Here is a 19,594-nt window from a genome sequence, read left to right as displayed (position 1 = left end):
AATCTGCATATGGCCTACAGAGTATTCTTCACCTCAGCCTGTGTTATATAACAAGATCCTGCCAAGAAAGCAAAAACTGGAGAAAAACAAAAACAAAACAACACAGAACATTGATTATAACCAGGTGGCCAGATCTTGCCATGAGAATTCATGTTCTAGCTTTCTGGGTGCTTAGGTGCCTGAGGTACTCTTGGTTTAAATGCAGGCAGCCAGAGGGTGTTTAACAAGATGAACAAAGGAAATGCAGAAACTGGAGGGAAAAAAAAAAAACTGCCCCAAAGAGTTAAAGAACTAAATTAATTGAATGTGACAGGTTCAACTGAAGAGATAACTAAAGAAAAAAAGTGTAGAACACGTTACTGCTGATGACTTGGTGGAAGAAATCGCTCCATAAGGCAGACAGACTCCTGATAGCTGGCAATGTAAAAGAGTAACTTCTATAAAGAATGAAAACATTCCTTGCTCAGTATGCTAGGGTTTTTTTTTGTTTGTTTGTTTTTAGATTTATTTATTTATTATGTATACAGTGTTCTGTCTACATGTATACCTGAATGCAAAGAGGGCACCAGATCTCATTACAGATGGGTGTGAGCCACCATGTGGTTGCTGGGAATTGAACCCAGGTCCTCTGGAAGAGCAGCCAGTGCCCTTAACCTCTGAGTCATCTCTCCAGCCCCAGCATGCCAGTTTTTACAGTGAATTAGAATATGCTGTCCTATGGACTTACTTATCAAAATAAAATGCAATAAATTTTTTAAAAATTGATTTTACAGCCAGGTGGTGGAATAAAGCCAGCACTTGGGAGGCAGAAGCAGGTAGATCGCTGAGTTCCAGGACAGCCAGGGATACACAGAGAAACCCTATCTCAGAAAAAACAAAAACAAACAAACAAAAAACCCCAACCAACCAACCAAACAAACAAAAAATTGTGGTGGGTTAGAATGAGTGACCCCCACAGACTCATGTGTTTGAATACTTGGTCCATAGGGAGGGGTTCTATTAGGAGGTGTGGCCTTGTTGGAGGAAGTGTGTCTGTATGGAGGCAGGCTTTGAGATCTCATACGTTCAAGCTACGCCCAGTATGGCACATAGTCTCCTTCTAATGCCTGTGGATCAAGATGTAGAACTCTCAGCCCCTTCTCCAGCACCATGTCTGTCTCCATGCTGCCATGCTTCTCACCATGACAATAATGGACTAAACTTCTGAAACGTTAAGCCAGCCCCAATTAAATGTTTTCCATATAAGAGTTGCCATGGGCCAGGTGGTGGTGGTGCATACCTTTAATCCCAGCACTCGGGAAGCAGAGCCACATGGATCTCTGTGAGTTCGAGGCCAGCCTGGTCTGCAGAGTGAAACCCAAAACAGGCACCAAAACTACACGGAGAAACCCTGTGTGTGGGGGGGGGGGGGCGGGGGCGGGGAACTAAACCAAAACAACAACAAAAAAGAGTTGCCATGGGTATAGTGTTGCTTCACAGCAACAAAACTCTAAGACAAAAAAATGATTTTCTTTAACCAAATTATATTTATTTTTGTTATAAACTATAAATTGCCTGATGTGTGTCTGTACACCATAATGCACGCAGAGTCCAGATGAGAGTTAACTGCTGAGCCAACTTTTCGGTCTCTTGTTTTGTTTTTTAAATAGGTTCTCACTGTGTAGCCCTGGTTAGCCTGGAACTTGCTATGTAGGCCAAGCTGGCCTCAAACTGAGGAGATCCATCTGCCTTTTCCTACCAAGTACTGAGATTAAAAATGTGTGTCACAAGGACTGGAGAGATGGCTCAGTGGTTAAGAGTACTGAATGCTCTTTCAGAGGACCTGGGTTCAATTCCCAGCTCACAACTGTCTGTAACTCCAGTTCCAGGGTACCCAACACCCTCACACAGACATACATACACTAATGCACATAAAATAAAAATAAATTCTTTTAAAAAAATGTGTGTCACCATGGCTGGCTTTTGTACAATGGTAAAAAATAAAATAAGAACCAGACTAATCATACCCAAAAATCCCAGTTAATTGTATTTTTAACATTTTCTTTTGAAAAATATAAAAAGTGCAATTTACTATAGTTCATAAAAGAGAAAAATCATGTAATTGCCATCTTAGATGAAGAAGACTTCAATAAATTTAAGATTAAATTTTCATGATATTTTTAATAGCTCAGGTTATGATTTTGATGTTAAAGACTTAGCCATCATCTTGTGGGACATTGGGAAGTGGTGGAACTTTGATGGTGACTCTTGGCTGTCAACTTGCCAGGATTTAGAATTGCCTAGAAGTCAACTCTAAGCATGTCTGTCAAATGTTTCCAGAAAGGCTAACAAGTGAGAAGGTAAAGCTTGAGTGGTATCCTTCCACAGGTTATGTGCTGACTAAAGAAAACAATTGCAAGTCGGGCAGTGGTGGCATACACCTTTAATCCCACAGCACTGGGGGGGTGGGTGGGCAGAGGCAGGCAGACAGACTTCTGTGAGTTTGAGGTCAGTCTGGTCTACAGAGTGAGATCCAGGACAGCCAGAGCTATGCAGAGAAACCCTGTCTCAAAAACACAAAAATTAAATTAAAAAAAAAATAAATAAAAATTAAAAAAAAAACAACAAAACTATTGGACTCTAAGCACTCACCTCTCTGCTTCTTCTCTGCTCCCTATGTTCCTGCCACAGTGCAGTCTGTACAGACTATACCCAGAAAGCATGGAGTAAAGTAAGCTTTCCTTCCCTAAGTCACTTTTGTCACAACAGTGAGAACAGTCACTACAGTTAGGTGACTTATAAAAAGACACAGTTTGGCTCAGCGGTTAAGAGCTCTTCCAGAGGACAATTCAGTTCTCAGGCATGTTACAACTACCTGTAACTTCAGCTCCAGGGGATCTGAGGCCTCTGGCCCCCACATAAATACATATACACATAAAAAAAATACAATTTTTTAAAAGATGTTGCTATTTTTTAAATTGAGACAAAATGTCATTTAAAAAAACATCAAAAAGTGTGTTTAATTAATTGACAACAGAGTAAGCTGGTCAAAGAAAGGCAAGCAAATTTTGTCGAGTAAGAATTAGAACCGAGGAGCTCCATAATCATCTGGCATCCGTTCAATGTTGTACCTGATCAGGAAGGAAAGTAGACACTGTTAAGAAAGGAGGTATGGTACAGAGCCCTTCTGAACTCATCGGAGTCCCCCCCATCCTTTACACTTAAACCTTATTAGTGGTAACTGCTTTAGAGGGACCCCACAATGAATGACTTATACAAAAATGCTGACTATTACCTTTGTTCTTCAAAGCTACAGCATTGACAAGGGGAAACTAGGGTCCAGGTGAGCTTAAGTCAGCCCATATTTTTATCAATATACTGTGCTCTCCCCAAATGGAAAAGCTGGGCATAGACATCTTTATAGGGCAGGCACGGGAACATCCAAGAAGGATAAAGAACTGTTTTGTTTATTAAAGCAAACATTCAGTTTCCCGGATGAGGTGTTAACCAAATATTCTCTCTCTCTGAGATGGCCTCAAATGCACTGAGTAGCAAGAACGATCTTGAATTTCTGGTCACTATTTCCCCAGTGTTGGGAATACAGGTATCCTACCATGCCCAGTTTTATCCATGCTGAAGATTAAGCTCCCTGCAAAAATCTCACAAAAAGGATATTCTACCTAAAACGGATGAGCTTGACTTAAAGTAATGCTTTGTATAAAGCGATAATGACCTTCTAATAATCTGATTGTACAAATTTGATGTTTGTTTCATTCCTAAATTCTATCTTTATCTTCTGCCCTTATTCATGCTATTTTCTCTCATTTCTTCAACTTGAAATGTAAACAGGCTAGTGTAATTTCTTTGAAATCCTCTATAACTTTATAACCTGCTCTCACTTTAATTGATGACCAACTATGTGCCTCTCTAATCACTTTCCAATAGCAACTTCTCACCTATGGTTAGAAATGTACATGATAGGAACTCCAGGGATCTTTCGGATTCTTCGTTTGAGGTCCCGGTCAACTGTGGCCACAATATAACACTTGTGCTGAAAGAGAAGCCCACTAATGTTTACACAGGACTCACAGAGTATATGCACACACAACCACTGAATAGCCCTTCACAGTAACCAGCAGAAGAAAGGATACTAAGACCTACAAGGTATTTATATAATAAAATGTATAAGCTACCTGACCTCAATGTGGTATTATGAATCTTCAGAGGAAGAAAAAAGTGTTTCATCTGCAAACTGCTTTCTGTCCCACACATGGGAGGGACTGCCACAGTTAAGGTGGACAGTTGCTTAGTTTTGGGAAAACCCCCTGACTGACTCTATGTAAAGACATATATGGAGGGCACAGATCTTCCTTCCTCTGCTCTTGTAGCTTAGGGGTACTCTCAAGTTCTTTAGTGGTAGAAGTAGGCAGGTCCTGGGCCAAGAGAAGGACCTCTAAGATTCAAAACCCCAGTTTAGTTTAACATTTAACTATCAGCTGGAAGCTATTTTGTTATAGTTTACCTCGTATACAAAAATCTCCATTGAGTTCTATAACACTCTTACCACTGTGCTGGCAGTTGTGATGTGGTTCCATCTATGGATCGATTTGCTAAAGGGCAGAGGGGTCATTAAATGAAGATGGCCATCCTTAGCAAGGGCCAATCTCTTTCTTTCTTCATTCCTTCCTTTGCAAGGGCCTGGCTCTTTTCTTTTCTTTTTTTCTCAGCACTGTGGTTGGAGATCAAATCTAGGGCCTGGTGCATACGAGGGAGCACTCTATCACCAAGCTACAACTCCAACCTGAGAAAGGTTCTTATGTGAACAATCAATAGCAGATGTTCTGTGTTGTTTGATGAGCAGTTCAGAATGGAGGAATTCAAAAAGGAATTAATCCAGGGTATGTGAGAGATGGCACCCTGGGAGATTCTCAGACTTAACTAAGAAAACATTTCTGAGTTAGGTATGGTGGGGAGGAACATCATTCCTGCATGGGGTGGAAATGGAACCTTATTTAAGATTTACATGGTGGTAGAATGTGATATATTATTATAGCTACATGAATTCACTTAAAACACATTATAGGGGATTTGTGGAATAAAGACCCCCCTCATTGTCCCAAATCACATACTAAGCTAATTGCAGATGCTGGAATTGATTTTGTTTTAAGACAGGATCTCACTGTATAGTCCTGGGTGGCCTAGAACTCACTATGTAGATCAGGCTGGCCTTGAACCTTGAATGGAGATCAGTTTGCCTCTTCCTCCAATGGGCAAGGTACTGAGATTTGAAACCAGACTTCCTTCCCAAGCACATACTTCTCCCTTTATGGTTAGAGCAGTTTTTTTTAATCTACTTTTTCAAGTAAATGGTATCTAAGCTGCTTATGAACAACTGCTAAATATATATATGTATATTTTATTATTATATATATATTTATGCTTTATATATATATGAAGATATAATATATAAAACATAATATGTAATATTATATCCTTATATAAATATATAATATCTTATATTTATATAATATATATGTATATTAAGAAAAACCTACCCTAAATACCTTACTGAGCTTGAATGTTCAGAAGGTAATAATTTGTGCTCCCCTTTTTTTGGGGGGGAGTTCTAACTGTATAGCTGGCTATGTAGACCAGGTTGGACTTAAAAAGCTTACAGAGGTCCACCTGTCTTTGCCTCTAAGTGCTGGGATTAAAGACAAGTGCTACCTCACCCAGCTAGTGTTTTTTTTTTTTTTCTCACCAAAAAAAAAAAAAACAACAAAAAAAAAACCCTGATTTATTTGTGTGTGTATAGTGTATGTACATGCACCACATGTGTGCAGGTGTCTACAGAGGCCAGGAGAGGGCATCAGAACTGAAATTACAGAAGGCTATGAGCCACCTGATGTAAGTGTTGGTATCTGAACCTGGGTCCTCAGCAAGAGCAGCAAGTGCTCTTGACCACTAAAACACCACCTCTTCAGCTCCAGCTTGCCACTTTTTTCTTCTTTTTCATTGTGTTTTTTCAAGAAGTTTCTCTGTGTAACTTTGGCTATCCTGAAACTCACTCTGTAGATCAGGCTGGCCTCAAAGTCACAGAGATCCACCTGCTCTGCCTCCCAGGTGCTGGGATTAAAGGTGTGTACCATTACTGCCCAGTTTTGTTTTTTTTTTTAAAGCACAAAATAAACAATTAAAAAGTGATGCTGTACCTGAGTGACTCTCTGGACCAAGCAGTCATCAGCATAGGTTCCTTTGTGTGTGCATGGAAGTCGGTCAAATCGTGGATCCTTGGCGATCCTGCAGGATTATGAAGGTGGATTAAAGAAAATGTTCCAACCAGTAAAGCAAAGATAACATGATCTATGTGGAAATTATGAGGTGCCCTCTAGCCTCTGAAGGCTCTTTTTTCATTTTATGAGGAAGGGAATTTTGTTGTATGATATTTTGTTTCTGTTCTGACAAATAAAGCTTGCCTGGAAATCAGAGAAGCAGAGTAGCCAGCCACTAGAGACTTCTTACCTCTACAAAGTCTCAGACCAAATGGGGAGCCTGTCTTTACAAATCTTTAGACTGAATGGGGGCCAAATCCTGTGTCTATCTATCTCATATTCCTGTCTCCACCTCTCGAGTGCTGGGATTAAAGGTGTGAACCACTCAAGTGCAGGGATCAAAGGCATGAGATCCCAGGTGCTGGGATTAAAGGTGTGTACCACTAACACCCTGCTCTGTTTCTTTATTAGACTGGTTCAATCTTGTGTAGCCCAGGGTGGCCTTGAACTCCTGATCTTCCTGCTTTCTCCTCCCAAGAGCTGGAATTAAAGGTGTGTGTCACCTGTCTGGCCTCTATGGTTAATTAGTGGCTAGCTCCAGGCAAGCTTTATTTGTCAGAGCACTAGCAAAATCTCATACAACATCATTACAACCAGGAGCTGATCGCGTTTGGGCTCATTTACTCAGCACCAAACTCTTGGGTGTTTGTATTTCCATTTTACGAAAGGGGAAAGAGTTCCAGATACTAATTTGCTCAAACCTACAGTTAAGGAAAGTCAGGACTGAAAATCAAATCCATCTTAGGAAGTTGTCTTACACAAATATACTGTAAGACAGGCACAAAGGCACAAGGCACTATGGCACAGCCCATCAACAACATAAAAGCTAAATACATTTTTCTATGCCTGTCTGATTACAAAAAAAAAAAGAGAACTGAATGTATGACTATGGGAGGACCTTTGCTAACCTGCTGAACTACGCAGGTTAGTGAACTGTATGTGTGGGTGTACAGGTGTAAGATCCAGGAAAAAAGACAGAGATGAGTTTTCCTGGAACTTTCTAGGTTTGCACTCTTGTATGAGACAAGCATTGTGATGTGGAGAAGGAGTTATAGGCAGTTGTGAGTGCCCAACATGGGTAGCAGGAACTGAGCTGAGGTCCTCTGGGAAAGCAGCAAGTGTTCTTAACTTGTTCTTAACTACTCAGCCATCTCTCCAGCCTTTCCTTTCTTTCTTCCTTCCTTCCTTCCTTCCTTCCTTTTTCTTCCTTCCTTCTTCCTTCCTTCCTTCCTCCTCCCTCCCTCCCTCTCTCAAATTTAAACTAACTGGCCAGGGAATCTTTGATTAACAAAGAGATGAGGTGTTCTAAAATATCTTCAGTATGCCAAGGTATGGCAAATCTAGACTACATCCTTCTACCTTAGTGCCACTCGATACTTCTGTCCCAGTTTCTCAATTTCAGCCATCACACAATCAGTTATGCAAGGGATACCTGCAAGGAACAAACAAAACACAGCATAAGAAGATTCGTAACAGAACTTGTCAAGCTATCCTCTGGATTACTTTAATTCACTCTGTAAAAACCTGCAGACTTTTACAACGACAGCAGACTACGTCCACTGCAATGACCAGTGAGAACTAAAAGAGGGTTGGGTATGGTGGCAAAGGCTTGTAACCCTGGCTACTGCAGATGCTGATGCAGGAGGATTAAAAGTCCAAGGCCTGCATGAACTAGAAGGAGCTCAAGGCCATCTGGGGCAATTAGGTGAGGCCCTGTCTCAAAACAAAATGTCCAAGTGGGCTCAGCGATATAGTGCTTGCATAACATTCAGGAGGTCCTGGGTTCAAGCTTCAACACACGGGTTGGAGTGGAAGGTGGGAGTAATGTATAGCTGTAATCTGAGCATTTGGGAGGTAGGGGCAGAAGGATTAGTAGTTCAACGCCATCCTTAGCTACTCAATGAATTCTAGGCCAGCATGGACTATGTGAGATCTTGTCTCCCCAAACAAACTCCTCCCTAAAAGACAAACAAAAATATATGTTTAAACAAAAGAATACCATGTAGCTTAAAAGGATGTTGCCCATCTACATATATAAACAAGGCAAAGTGCTCAAGGTATATTATTGAATATACCAGAATAGGCAACTAAAATGTGATTTCTACACACAGTACACATGATCAGTGATATGTGCTCTGAGTGGCCCTTGAAAACATCATGCTGAATCAAAGAAAACCAAATAAGAGGTTCTATTTTTTTTTCTTTTCTCCGCGCCCCCCCCCAGGTGAGGACTGAACCACTGAGCTAAATCTCCAACCCCAATTTTTATGAACTGTCCAGAACAGGCAAATCTAAAGAGACAGAACTAGAGTAATGTCACTTAGGAGTAGGGAAATGAGGAGCACTCCCATTGTGGGGTGTAATAACTGAAGATACTCAGTTTCTTCTTGGAGCACACTTCCCTACTCCACTGCAGGCCCTTATGCTTTCACTGTTACATGGCGGTGAAACTAAGTCTTCTTCAAGCACATACGGCCTTCTGGTTCCATAACCATCTAATTTCATTGATCTATTATCGCAATTCTCCTCTCATTTAAATTTAGTTTTTTCCCCCTTGTCTTTCAAAAGCATTACTATATATATTTAAATTTTAAATTATATTCATTTATTTATTGGGGGGAGGGTTGGGATCATGTGCTGCAGTGCATATGTAAATGTCACAAGACAACTTGTAGGAATCTATTCTCTTTCCAAAACGGGGACTCCTGGGCTCAAACTTGGAGGCTTGGTGGGAAGTGCCTTTACCTGATGAGTCATCTTGCTGACCCCAATAGACTTGTTTTTTAAATATCTTTTAAAAAATATTTATTTAATGTATATGAATATTTTGCCTGTATATATGTGCAATCATGTCATGTGTGGAGCCTTTGGAGGTCAGATGAGGGCATCGGATCCTCCGGAATTGGAGTTACAGATGGTTGTAAGCTATCATGTGGGTGTTGAGAATTGAACCTGGGTCCTCTGCAAGACTAAAAAGTGCTTTTCGGGCTGGAGAGATGGCTCAGAGGTTAAGAGCACCGACTGCTCTTCCAGAGGTCCTGAGTTCAATTCCCAGCAATCACATGGTGGCTCACAACCATCTGTAATGAAATCTGGTGCCCTCTTCTGGCCTGCAGGGACACATGCAGGCAGAATACTGTACACATAATAAATGAATAAATCTTTAAAAAAAAAAATGCTCTTAACTGCTGAGCCAACTCTCCAGCACAACCTGCCACCCCCAGCAAAACCATTTTTGCTGAACAGCTCATCTCATATTAGACTTAAAATGTCTACCAAGCATATTGAAAACAGGTGTGCCATCACACCTATTTGCTTATTTATTTATTTCTAAAGCACATGCAGAGAGGATTTAGTATAGTTCTCAGGAGGCCTAGGATTTTTTTGGTCTGTGGTGAGGCAGAGCTGGAGAGCAAATCCAGAGCTCACACACACCATGCAGATGTTCCATTAGGTCCCACTCTGGCCACCCCTTCTGGCCTGAGGTTTCTTTGCTTTTGTTTTTTTGGTGTGTGTGGTACTGGGTATTGGACTTAGGGCATCACACGTGCTGAGCCAGCACCTGACTACTGAGCTATATTCCTGGTCTGGATTTTATAAAATGTCAATAAGGACTAGCTTTAGTTAAAGTCACCAGTCACATTAACCACTAGGAGGAGTCAGGACGCCCTCTGAAGCCAGTCATTGACTCTCTGCTCTAGGTGTGAGCGTCTCAGTATCTTCTTCCAGTACAGGGATGTTCTGTGGACACTGAGAACCCTGCTGTGTACTTTCCTTACTCATCAGTTGTCTTAGCGTGAGCTCCTGGATAACTCACTACAGTTGGCACTGGCTGTTTCACCTGCTCCACATTAGAGAGAGTGTCTTTCCTTCCTTAAGCCGATAATGAAACTCTACAAGCTGCAGTGTTCTTGTTTTGTTTTGTCAAGACAGGTTTACTTGGTGCAGCCCTCACTGTCCTGGGACTCACTCTGTAGACCAGGCTGGCCTCGAACTCACAGAGATCTTCCTGCCTCTGCCTCCCGAGTGCTGGGACTAAAGGTGTGAGCCACCACCCCACCTGGATCAATTTTTTTTTCCCCCTGTAGTTTTCTCACCTCTCTTCACATTCACAGAACTGGAGTTAGGACCTTGCTCTCTATTAGACTCTGGTTTAAGGGAATATTTAGCAGCTTTGATTTTATTTTCTGTCCAGATCACTAAAGCTTATCCCTTGCAGCAATAATGATATCTTGCTGTATTAATCATTCATATGTTCACTGGTTTCAATTCTCTTCCAGATTTTTAAAAATTTTTTCATTGGCCTTGTACCTGCTTTCCCTGTTTCCTGAATATTGGGAGTATAGGTGTATGACATCACTCCTGGCTTTCTTCTCAGCTTATCACACCTCCCTAAGCATGATCATTTATAGTTCTTTAGCTCACTTTATGTCTCCTGACTTCCAGAGAAAAGTGTCTGATACTCCGGCCCACTTGAACATCTCTGTGAGTTCGAGGCCAGGTTGGTCTACAGAGAGAGATCCAGGACAGGCACCAAAACTACCCAAAGAAACCCTGTCTTGAAAAACCTGAAAAAAAAAAAAAAAAAAAAAAAAAAAAGAATGTAGTACACCTGTGATGCTTAATAAGACAAATCACAGTAATGTATGCCTACAGCCTATAGTATCTTTTTAAAAGGAGGTGCAAATTTTCCCTTTGATTCCAGCAATGTATTCTATATGGCAAAGTACCAGTATGCCCCTTTAACAGAGCAAAGAAACCCTATAACTAGAAACCTATCAATCCCAAAATACAACAGATCTTGGTATTTTGTTGTTGTTTGTTTTTTGTTTTTCAAGACATGGTTTCTCTGTGTAGCCTTGGCTGTCCTGGAACTCACTCTGTAGACCAGGCTGGCCTCAAACTCACAGAGATCCACCTGCCTCTGCCTCCCAAGTGCTGGTATTAAAGGTGTGCGCCACCACCAGGCTTTTTTTTTAAATGTTGTTTTGCAGTGCTGGGGACTCGGGGCTTCCCAAAGGCTAGGAAGTGCTCCACTGAACCAGTGAGCTACCTCCCTGACCCAAAAAAGTAACAGGTCTAACTATTAGGGAGCTGTACTCTTGGATATGGTTTAAGTTTTCTTTTTCCTGCTCAGAGTTACAAGTAGGAAGGGCTACCCAAATAAACAAGGGGACTCTGTAAGAGGTAAACTGTACACTGAGGTATAAAGTACCTCAGACCTTTCAAAGTACAAATGAATTCTGACTGATAAATGTGAGAACTGCCCATTAATTATCTGACTTCTGGCTCTGTGACCACAAATGGAAAAATGTTTTATTTAGCTTTCTAGTATAGTGGAATGGAGAATGTATCCTGCTTAATAAGTATAAATAGATTTTCATTTGTTCAGAATTTTAAAATCTAGATTCAAAATTGATGTCTCTAATAACAGTCAAAGCACTGTTTTCTGAATTGTGATAATTTGATTATTCCTAGTCAAGTATGCATTAGATCTCAATTTACTGAAAACTGCCATTGCTGGGTTTACTGAAAATAAAATGGCCAGTAGTTCATTTAATGTGATCCTCACTTCCTTTTTTCCATGTATTTGGATAGAGCCGATTATTCTGTATGGCATATGGCACAGGAACATAAAAGTATGATACTCACACTTGGCGTACAGACAGTCCATCATTGACTGCACTAAGTCCAGTTTGGCTTTAATGGAAAAGTTGATGAAGTTGGTATCTACGAGGATGTGGTAAGGTGGACCCAGCTGTGTATTATACTGGAAGAATAAGCAGGAAGGATGCTGGGGGCTGGAAGGAGAAAGAAAATAAGATCACAAACTAAAGTCTGCGTCAGTAAGTTTGACGTTAATGAAACCAGAAATGAAGCATCTGCTGGGGAGCTCATCACAGGCATCTGCTGGGGAGCTCATCACAGGCAACTGTCCTTTCCCCTCGCTCGCTGCAAGCAAAAGTCAGGAAAGGGGCCGAAGTGGCTCAGCAATTAAAGAGGTTCTACTGCTCTTGCAGATGACCTGGATTCAGTTCCTAGCATTGACACTGGGTGTTCATAACTGCCTGTGATTCCAGCTTCAGGAGATCCTCTGCCTCTAGCTTTCACAGACTCCCAAACTCATGTGCAGATGCCTACACACATGCACATACTTAAAAAAAAAAGTTAACAGCATGTTAATCTCCATTCCACTACAAAGCTGTGACACAACTTTAAAAACACAATTACCCCAAACCTAGTTCTTCCTTGATCAGGACAGTCACAGGGCACAAAGAGGCAGAAAGTAGTTATCAGGATTAGAATCAATGCCACAACAAGTTTGTCATTCTCAAAATCCTAAAATGGGTGTATGAAATATAAACGATTATCTATCATTAGGATTACATATCATAGCAGAGCCCGTTACTCATCTAAAAATCCATGATGTTCAAACATTAATAAGTGAACCAGTATCTACCTGTGACAGTATAGCCTCTGTGAACCCTGAGCAAAATATGAAAAATGTGGTGAAGTTAAATATACTTATTTTAAAAGTATGACCTTCACCCACAATATACTAAACTTACCAATATTGGGTACTATAGTCTCTCTTTTATGAAATTTTGGTGTGGCAATTATTTATTTTAAAAGATTTTTTTGAAGCCGGGTGGTGGTGGTGATGGTGGTGGTAGTGGTGGTAGTGGTAGTAGTAGTAGTAGTAGTAGTAGTAGTAGTAGCAGCAGCAGCAGCGCACGCCTTTAATCCCAGCACTTGGGAGGCAGAGCCAGGAGGATCTCTGTGAGTTCGAGGCCAGCCTGGGCTACAGAGTGAGTTCCAGGACAGGCTCCAAAGCTACACAGAGAAACCCTGTCTCAGAAAAACAAATAAACAAAAAGAAATTTGAAAGGAAAAAAATTTTATTCCTAGTGACCGAGGGGAAAATTTACTGCTCCATAGGATTCAAAAACCTTCTTCACAGTATCAACATCAGTATATGCTCACTAATATCACTTTCATTTGTGCATGTGCCGAACTTACTAGTAAATAACTAACTTAATAGCAAATAAGTCAGCTCGTGGAAAGCCTGGATTCTTAACAGGGCCAATGGTTTAGGATCTCTTAGTTTTAATGGAAAACTTGAAGTTTTTTAATACTCACACTTCTCTTTCCTTCAGCGCACTGGGATCTTTCTTTTCTTTCTTTTTAGGCTTTAATCTATCCTTTTCTTTACTGCAAAAAAGTAAATTCAGAGAAGAGGAAAAATAATATAGTTAAAATTTCATTTGGAAGCTGAAAATTTCGACTTGTTGAAGATGTCACTCAGTTGTAGAGCACTAGACCAGTGTGTATGAAGCTCTAGGTTCAATCTCTATCACCTCAAGTTCCATTCTAACATCTTTTCTTCCTTTTATTTTTTTAAGGCACCAAAGCAATCCAGTTTTGTGACTTGTGAAGTTAATGTTAACATACACTTTGACAGCAAGTAACTACAGTAGGAAGTAGCCTGAAAATATCAAAATTAATCAGACCAATAAACTCAAAAAATTGTTAATGATTAAATTCTAATTATACTGTTAACTTTTTTCTTAGTCAATATTTCTCTTATCAATGATTAAAATCTAATTCTAAGAGAGTAATGGGGGTTTACTATGATCAAAAGACATTCTTTTTTTTTTCTTTTTTCTTTCTTTTTTTTTTTTTTTGGTTTTTCGAGACAGGGTTTCTCTGTGTAGCTTTGCACCTTTCCTGGAACTGACTTGGTAGCCCAGGCTGGCCTCGAACTCACAGAGATCCACCTGGCCCTGCCTCCCGAATGCTGGGATTAAAGGTGTGCACCACCACTGCCCGGCAATCAAAAGACACTCTATTCCTGTTTGAAAACATCATTATGAGGGCTGGAGAGATGGCTCAGAGGTTAAGAGCACTGGCTGCTCTTCCAGGGGTCCTGAGTTCAAGTCCCAGCAACCACATGGTGGCTCACAAACATCTGTAATGTGATCTGGTGCCCTCTTCTGGCCTACAGTCATACATGCAGACAGAACACTGTATATGTAATAAATGAATGTTTAAAAAAAAAAAAAGAAAGAAAAGAAAACATCATTATGAAACTTATTATGTGTAATTAACATATGCTAATAAAAATCCACTTTTAAGAGCCTGTGAAGAAGTTGATATTAATCTTCTTTGTACTTCTGAATATCCCAAGCTGGACATGGTAGCCTTCCCAGCACCATGAAGGCAGAGGCAGACAGGCTTCTATGAGTTTGAGGTCTGGTCTATGTAGCCAGTTCCAGGCCAGCCAAGGCTACATAGTGACACCCTGTCTCAATAAGCAACAAAAATCCAAACCAAAACAAAAAAGACTCAGATCACCAATATAGGGGAAAAGTTGCCCTACATTCTTGATAAAGGCCTAGGACATTACACACATATAAAATTGAACCCTTAACCACAAACAAATTATCAGTGGGACATCATTCCTTAAAGATATACAATAAAAATCCACACCAGAAGCTGAGAATAAGTCTGAAGGCTTTAATGACCATTCTCTTGTTCTGAGACTCTTCAACAGAACAAAGGCCAGTTTTTAAGCGTTCACCAGTCTTGACTGATGCAAGGAAACTGGTTGGTACTTCTTTATAATGGGAAATATCATTCTAGTTTCTTCTTCTAACGTTTTGAACCCTTATAATTTATAAAATGGAAGTATCTTGGAGTTTTCCTGTCCTTTCTTTTAAACTTAAGTGTCAGGAATTGGAAACTGAAGACAGGCATGGCGTCGCCTTACCGGCTTTTCAACAAGATCCTCTCCACCCCCCCCAGAATGAGTGACTATAATTCCATGCAATATAGATCTAAGACATAATAAGCAAAACAAAAATAACAAATTTTACTACTTAGCCCATCGTAATTCCTGTATCTCTGATCAGTTTTAAGAAACCAGTTGATTCTGTCCACTCACAGTCTCTCATCTCTGAGACTAAGCATTCGCTTCATAGTCGCATATTTCCTTGTTTTCTTCTGCTTCCCCTTGAAACGGAAATTTTCGAGTTAAAAAGAGCTGGAAACACAGTGCATCCTTTAAAGTTCCCTTCTATTTTTCTTGCCGATTCTCTTTTCCGCAAACACCACCCAGCCCCTCTCCCAAATCCTAAAACTTAGGTTCCTTCGAGCTAAGACCAGAATGGGAAAAAAACAAAAACAAAAACAAGGGAAGCTCCAAGGCTGTATTTGGCCAAGCGCTGAGCTCCCATACGCCCGCAAAGAGCTCTGACAAAGTTCCTTCTCCCACTCTCCTCACCATGTTCACGCCGCACGCCTGTTTCTTCCGGAATCACTCACAGCGCGACACTTTTACGTCAGCAATACACTGCTTCCGGCAAAGGCCAACCCGGAGGCGGAAGCCACTTTGGGAAACGGGAAACCTGCGAACCGGCTCTTAGCGCCGGTTGAGATCGAGACTGGGGATTCGTGGGGGGCGGGTGCAGGGCAGGTTTTGTGCTGGATGCGGCCCCTGCCTCCCCGGACTGCAAAGCTAAGACTTGGCCACGCTGCAGCCCCAGTTCGGGTAACGTTTCCCTTCACGCCCCAGCCAGAGGCAGAGCCTAGCCGACCCGCAGGCACCAGAGTTCCAGAAGCAGAGCGAGAGAGGGGGCGAGGGCAGCGGGGTCGGAATCCTGGGCTGCCCCGAAGTTTGCAGATACTTTGCCCTCCGGCTCACCAGGGCTCTGTAGTTCAGCCTGGAGCCTCTGGTTATTGCTGGGTTTTCCTTCGCCGGCATAGTACTTCATGAGACTGGGTGGACGAGTCTTCGGAAAGAGAGGGATGGAACAGCGCTTGAGGACCCCCACTCCCCATCGTGTGTGTGTGTGTGTGTGTGTGTGTGTGTGTGTGTGTGTGTGTGTAAGCACGAGCGTGCAGGTGCATTCAGAGCAGAAGTCAGAAGAAGCTAGTTGTCTTGCTTTCCACTTTTTTTTAAAGACTGTCTCACCGAACCTGAAACGCCCCCTCTCTCCCCCTTGCTTTGTTGCTAGATTGCCTGGCCAGAAAGCCCCATCGATACTTCCGTTTCTGCCTTCCAGCCCCGGGATGACAGACACTTGCCACTGAGCCTGGCTTGCTTTCTACCCAGGTCCTGGGCATCCAAACTCAGGTCTTGCTTGGTCTGCAAAGCACTTACTTATTCACTGAGCCAACTACCCCGGTCGCGGCGGCCTTCTGTAGATGATTGCAGGAAAATGGGTGCACAAGCTTGTATGTGCATCTCCTTACTACGCCTCGAATATGGTGGGGGAACCATTGATACTTGTTAGGAAGCCTGGCGTGCCGTCGTCCTTAACGGGACAGGGAGGAATTGTGAGAACGAGAAAGATAACTTCTGGGATGTTTGGTTTTGTTTTCTGGTTTTTGCTTTTAGAACCTGTTATGTATTCTAGTTATTCTTAACCATTTAGAGAGGTTTCTTTTTACCGCTTGAACATCTGTGGAAAGCAGGGTCAGTTTTCCTGAAAATGGATGTGGGTATACATGCCCACACACTTTGACTTGCAGCTTGCGAGACTTCTAGACTATGTAAACTTCATTTACTTGGCACTTGGACGTTCACAGTACTTGAAATACCTTTGTTTTGTTGATGCTGAAGCTATGGTCTTGAAGCTGTTTGGTTCTAAAGCTTGTGTTTTTCTTAGTGCATGATGCTGACCTAGTGTTACCGGCTTAAAAAGATGTTCCCGCTAACACTGCAAGCAGTGCATTGGTTATTCATCTTCAGAGTTCGACTGGCTGCAGTTTAAGCCCTCTTTCATGTTGCTTACTTGCAGTGTATTGCTTTGGGCCATCAGTTGGTGCCTCTGTTTCTTCATCTGTAAAGCTGAGATGATCATCATAGTGTCTGTATTACAGGGATGACATCAGGACTTGTGTTTTCATACTCATAATCAGTAAGTCCCTAGGAAGCTTACCATTAAGCTAACTCTTTTAGCTGGGTGGTGGCGCTGGCCTTTAATCCCAGCACTCGGGAGGCAGAGGCAGGAGGATCTCTGTGAGTTCGAGGCCAGCCTGGTCTACAGAGTGAGTTCCAGGACAGCCAGGGCTACACAGAGAAACCCTGTCTCAAAAGACAAAAAACAAAACAAGAGCAACAAAAAAAAAAAAAAAAAAAAAAAAAAAAAAAAAAAAAAAAAAAAAAAAGAAAGAGAGAAAGAAAGAAAGAAAAAGCAACTTAAGTGTTTTCAGTCATTTCATGTTGTGTTTTTCCAACTTGAAATGATACGCCATTTGCATGTTAATATATTTTTACTATTTTGAAGTGAGCATATTGGTGAACCTCAGAAAACTTACTAAATTTTCAAGTCTCTGTAATGGGGCATTTTGAGTTGATTTGGATATAGAACTGGTGTCCTTCCTTCTGTTTTTTTGGGCACATACCAAGTTCAGATCTTTTTGTAGTTCACATATCTGTGGGTTGCAAATTTTTGGTGTTGAAATAGTTTTATTATTGACACATCTTTAGAGATTGTCTGTACCTCCTGCTTTACCCCCATGAAATTCCTAATCTTCAGAACAGTTTGTCTCTGCCTAGCTGTCATTCATGGGTAGAGTTAGAAATAGCCACATTTTTTTCTTAATTGAAACATGTTAGTGATTAGGCATTTAGCCTTTTAAGTAAACATGGTCAGTTTTTTAAAGACCTTTGGAGATTGATTAGAAGTGTGTGCGAGCGCCTGTGTGTGCTTGATTGAGAGCACTTGAAGAGAAAATTGCAGCTAGTTAAATTGTAATTTGCATTTAAATGCAGGCACTGACAGAAAAATCCTTTCCTCTAAGTTTGAAATCCATGAACTGTTTTTTTTTTTCTTTCCCTTATTTCATTTTAAAGCGGTTTGCAGGTTCTGTTCTGAGAACTTTCTGATCCCTTGATTGTTACTACTTGATAGGGAGCTAAATTAGTGTAGGAACACTGTGGGGGTTGGACATAGTTAGAAAGTGTTTCTGCTGCATTGTAATTTTGTCATGATGAGATAGATTCCTAAGCCTGCGATTAAAGTCCTCAGCTATTATGTAGCACTTTGATAGGGATGGAAAGTATCGTGCTTTTCACTGTGTTGGGTAGGCGTAGAAAGGAAAGTAATCACTTTTGACTCCACACGTGTGAGGAACAGGATTATTTTAGTCCTTCTCAGTGGTTCAGAGGGCCGTTTTGTATTTTCTGCATTACTGAAGAGAAAGAGTCTCTGAAGCCATCAATTGAGTCCATAGTTTGAATACTTAATTGGACTTGGACTACTCATTCATTGGTCTAAATACATTTTAAATACAATTATGACTAGTGGAAGAGCCCCTAGAGAATGCCTTGTATTTCAAATTAATTTAGAGATATTATTTGTAGTTTCAAACTACAGTTTTATACTTATCTTTATGGTTCATATGTTGTTCCCCCAACAAGCATTTGTTGCTCCCAATTACTTTTTTAATTTAACTTGATTACCTTTAAATGAGGTAGCCGGGCTGGAGAGATGACTTGGGTTTGATTGATGACCCGAATTTGATTCCCAATATCCACATCTGACAGCTCATAACTGCCTGTAACTTTAGCTCAGGGGGTTTGACAGCTTCTTTTGGCCTTCGTGAGCTCTCAGGAGCATTCACAAACACACACACACACACACACACACACACACACACACAGAACACACACACATAAAATAAAATTAAAAATAAATAATGTGGTACTACAGGATACAACATTACAGGTCTTGCTATTGGGTTGGTCTATATGACACTTCAGAGGTACGTTACTTCTACATATTTATTTACAAGGCATTTCCTGAGAGTTCATCCTGTCCTGGACAGTATGCTAGTTACTCTTTTTTTTTTTTTTTTTTTTTTTTTTTTTTTTTTTTTTTTTTTTTTTTTTTGTATTTACTCTAAAACTCAGGCTCTCTTGAAGAGTGACTTTTAAATAGCTAAATATTGTGGAGTATGGTCAATGAGGTATAAAAGTTGAAATATTTTGGAGAAATTACTGCACCTGTTCATCCTTCTAGAAGGGTCCTGGTTAGAGTATTATGTAATACTTATTTACTATAATCAACATATCCTATAACAGTTTAGATTTTATGACCTTAGTGAGTTCTAGTACTTTTTTTCTTTTCTTTCATTTTTTTTTTTTTTTTTTTTTGAGACAAGGTCTGGTGTATCACGAGCTGCCTTGAACGTGTGTTCAGCTGAGGATAACTAGAACTTTGTTTTGAGACAGGGTCTCCCTACATCGCCCTGGCTGGCCTGGAACTCAAGAGATC

At 40.9% G+C, this 19,594-nt stretch overlaps 2 protein-coding genes across 4 annotated transcripts in view; one reads left to right on the top strand and one right to left on the bottom strand.

Annotated features, from left to right (window-relative positions):
• Positions 1–2,968: 2,968 nt before the first annotated feature.
• Positions 2,969–15,672, bottom strand: Fcf1 (FCF1 rRNA-processing protein). The gene is made up of 8 exons (XM_028876651.2): positions 15,595–15,672; positions 15,256–15,323; positions 13,452–13,523; positions 11,964–12,112; positions 7,671–7,743; positions 6,192–6,279; positions 3,936–4,030; positions 2,969–3,110 (listed from the first exon to the last, which is right to left on the bottom strand). The coding sequence occupies exons 1-8, from the start codon at positions 15,595–15,597 to the stop codon at positions 3,062–3,064; spliced, it is 597 nt and encodes a 198-aa protein (XP_028732484.1). The 5' UTR covers positions 15,598–15,672; the 3' UTR covers positions 2,969–3,061.
• A 28-nt stretch (positions 15,673–15,700) lies between these two features.
• Arel1 (apoptosis resistant E3 ubiquitin protein ligase 1) overlaps positions 15,701–19,594 on the top strand; it is a 52,612-nt gene continuing 48,718 nt past the window's right edge. For 2 of the 3 annotated variants that reach the window (XM_028876662.2, XM_028876670.2), the window contains exon 1: positions 15,702–15,861. The gene's annotated coding sequence lies outside the window, so the exon portion shown is untranslated. Of the gene's footprint in view, positions 15,862–19,594 lie in introns of all 3 variants that reach the window. The other variant, XM_028876680.2, reaches the window with a different exon arrangement.

Source organism: Peromyscus leucopus, chromosome 14, assembly GCF_004664715.2.
Source record: "Peromyscus leucopus breed LL Stock chromosome 14, UCI_PerLeu_2.1, whole genome shotgun sequence".
Classification (NCBI taxonomy): Eukaryota; Metazoa; Chordata; class Mammalia; order Rodentia; family Cricetidae; genus Peromyscus; species Peromyscus leucopus.
The sequence above is the reverse complement of the archived record's forward strand: the minus strand, read 5'-3'. Positions and strand labels throughout refer to the sequence as shown.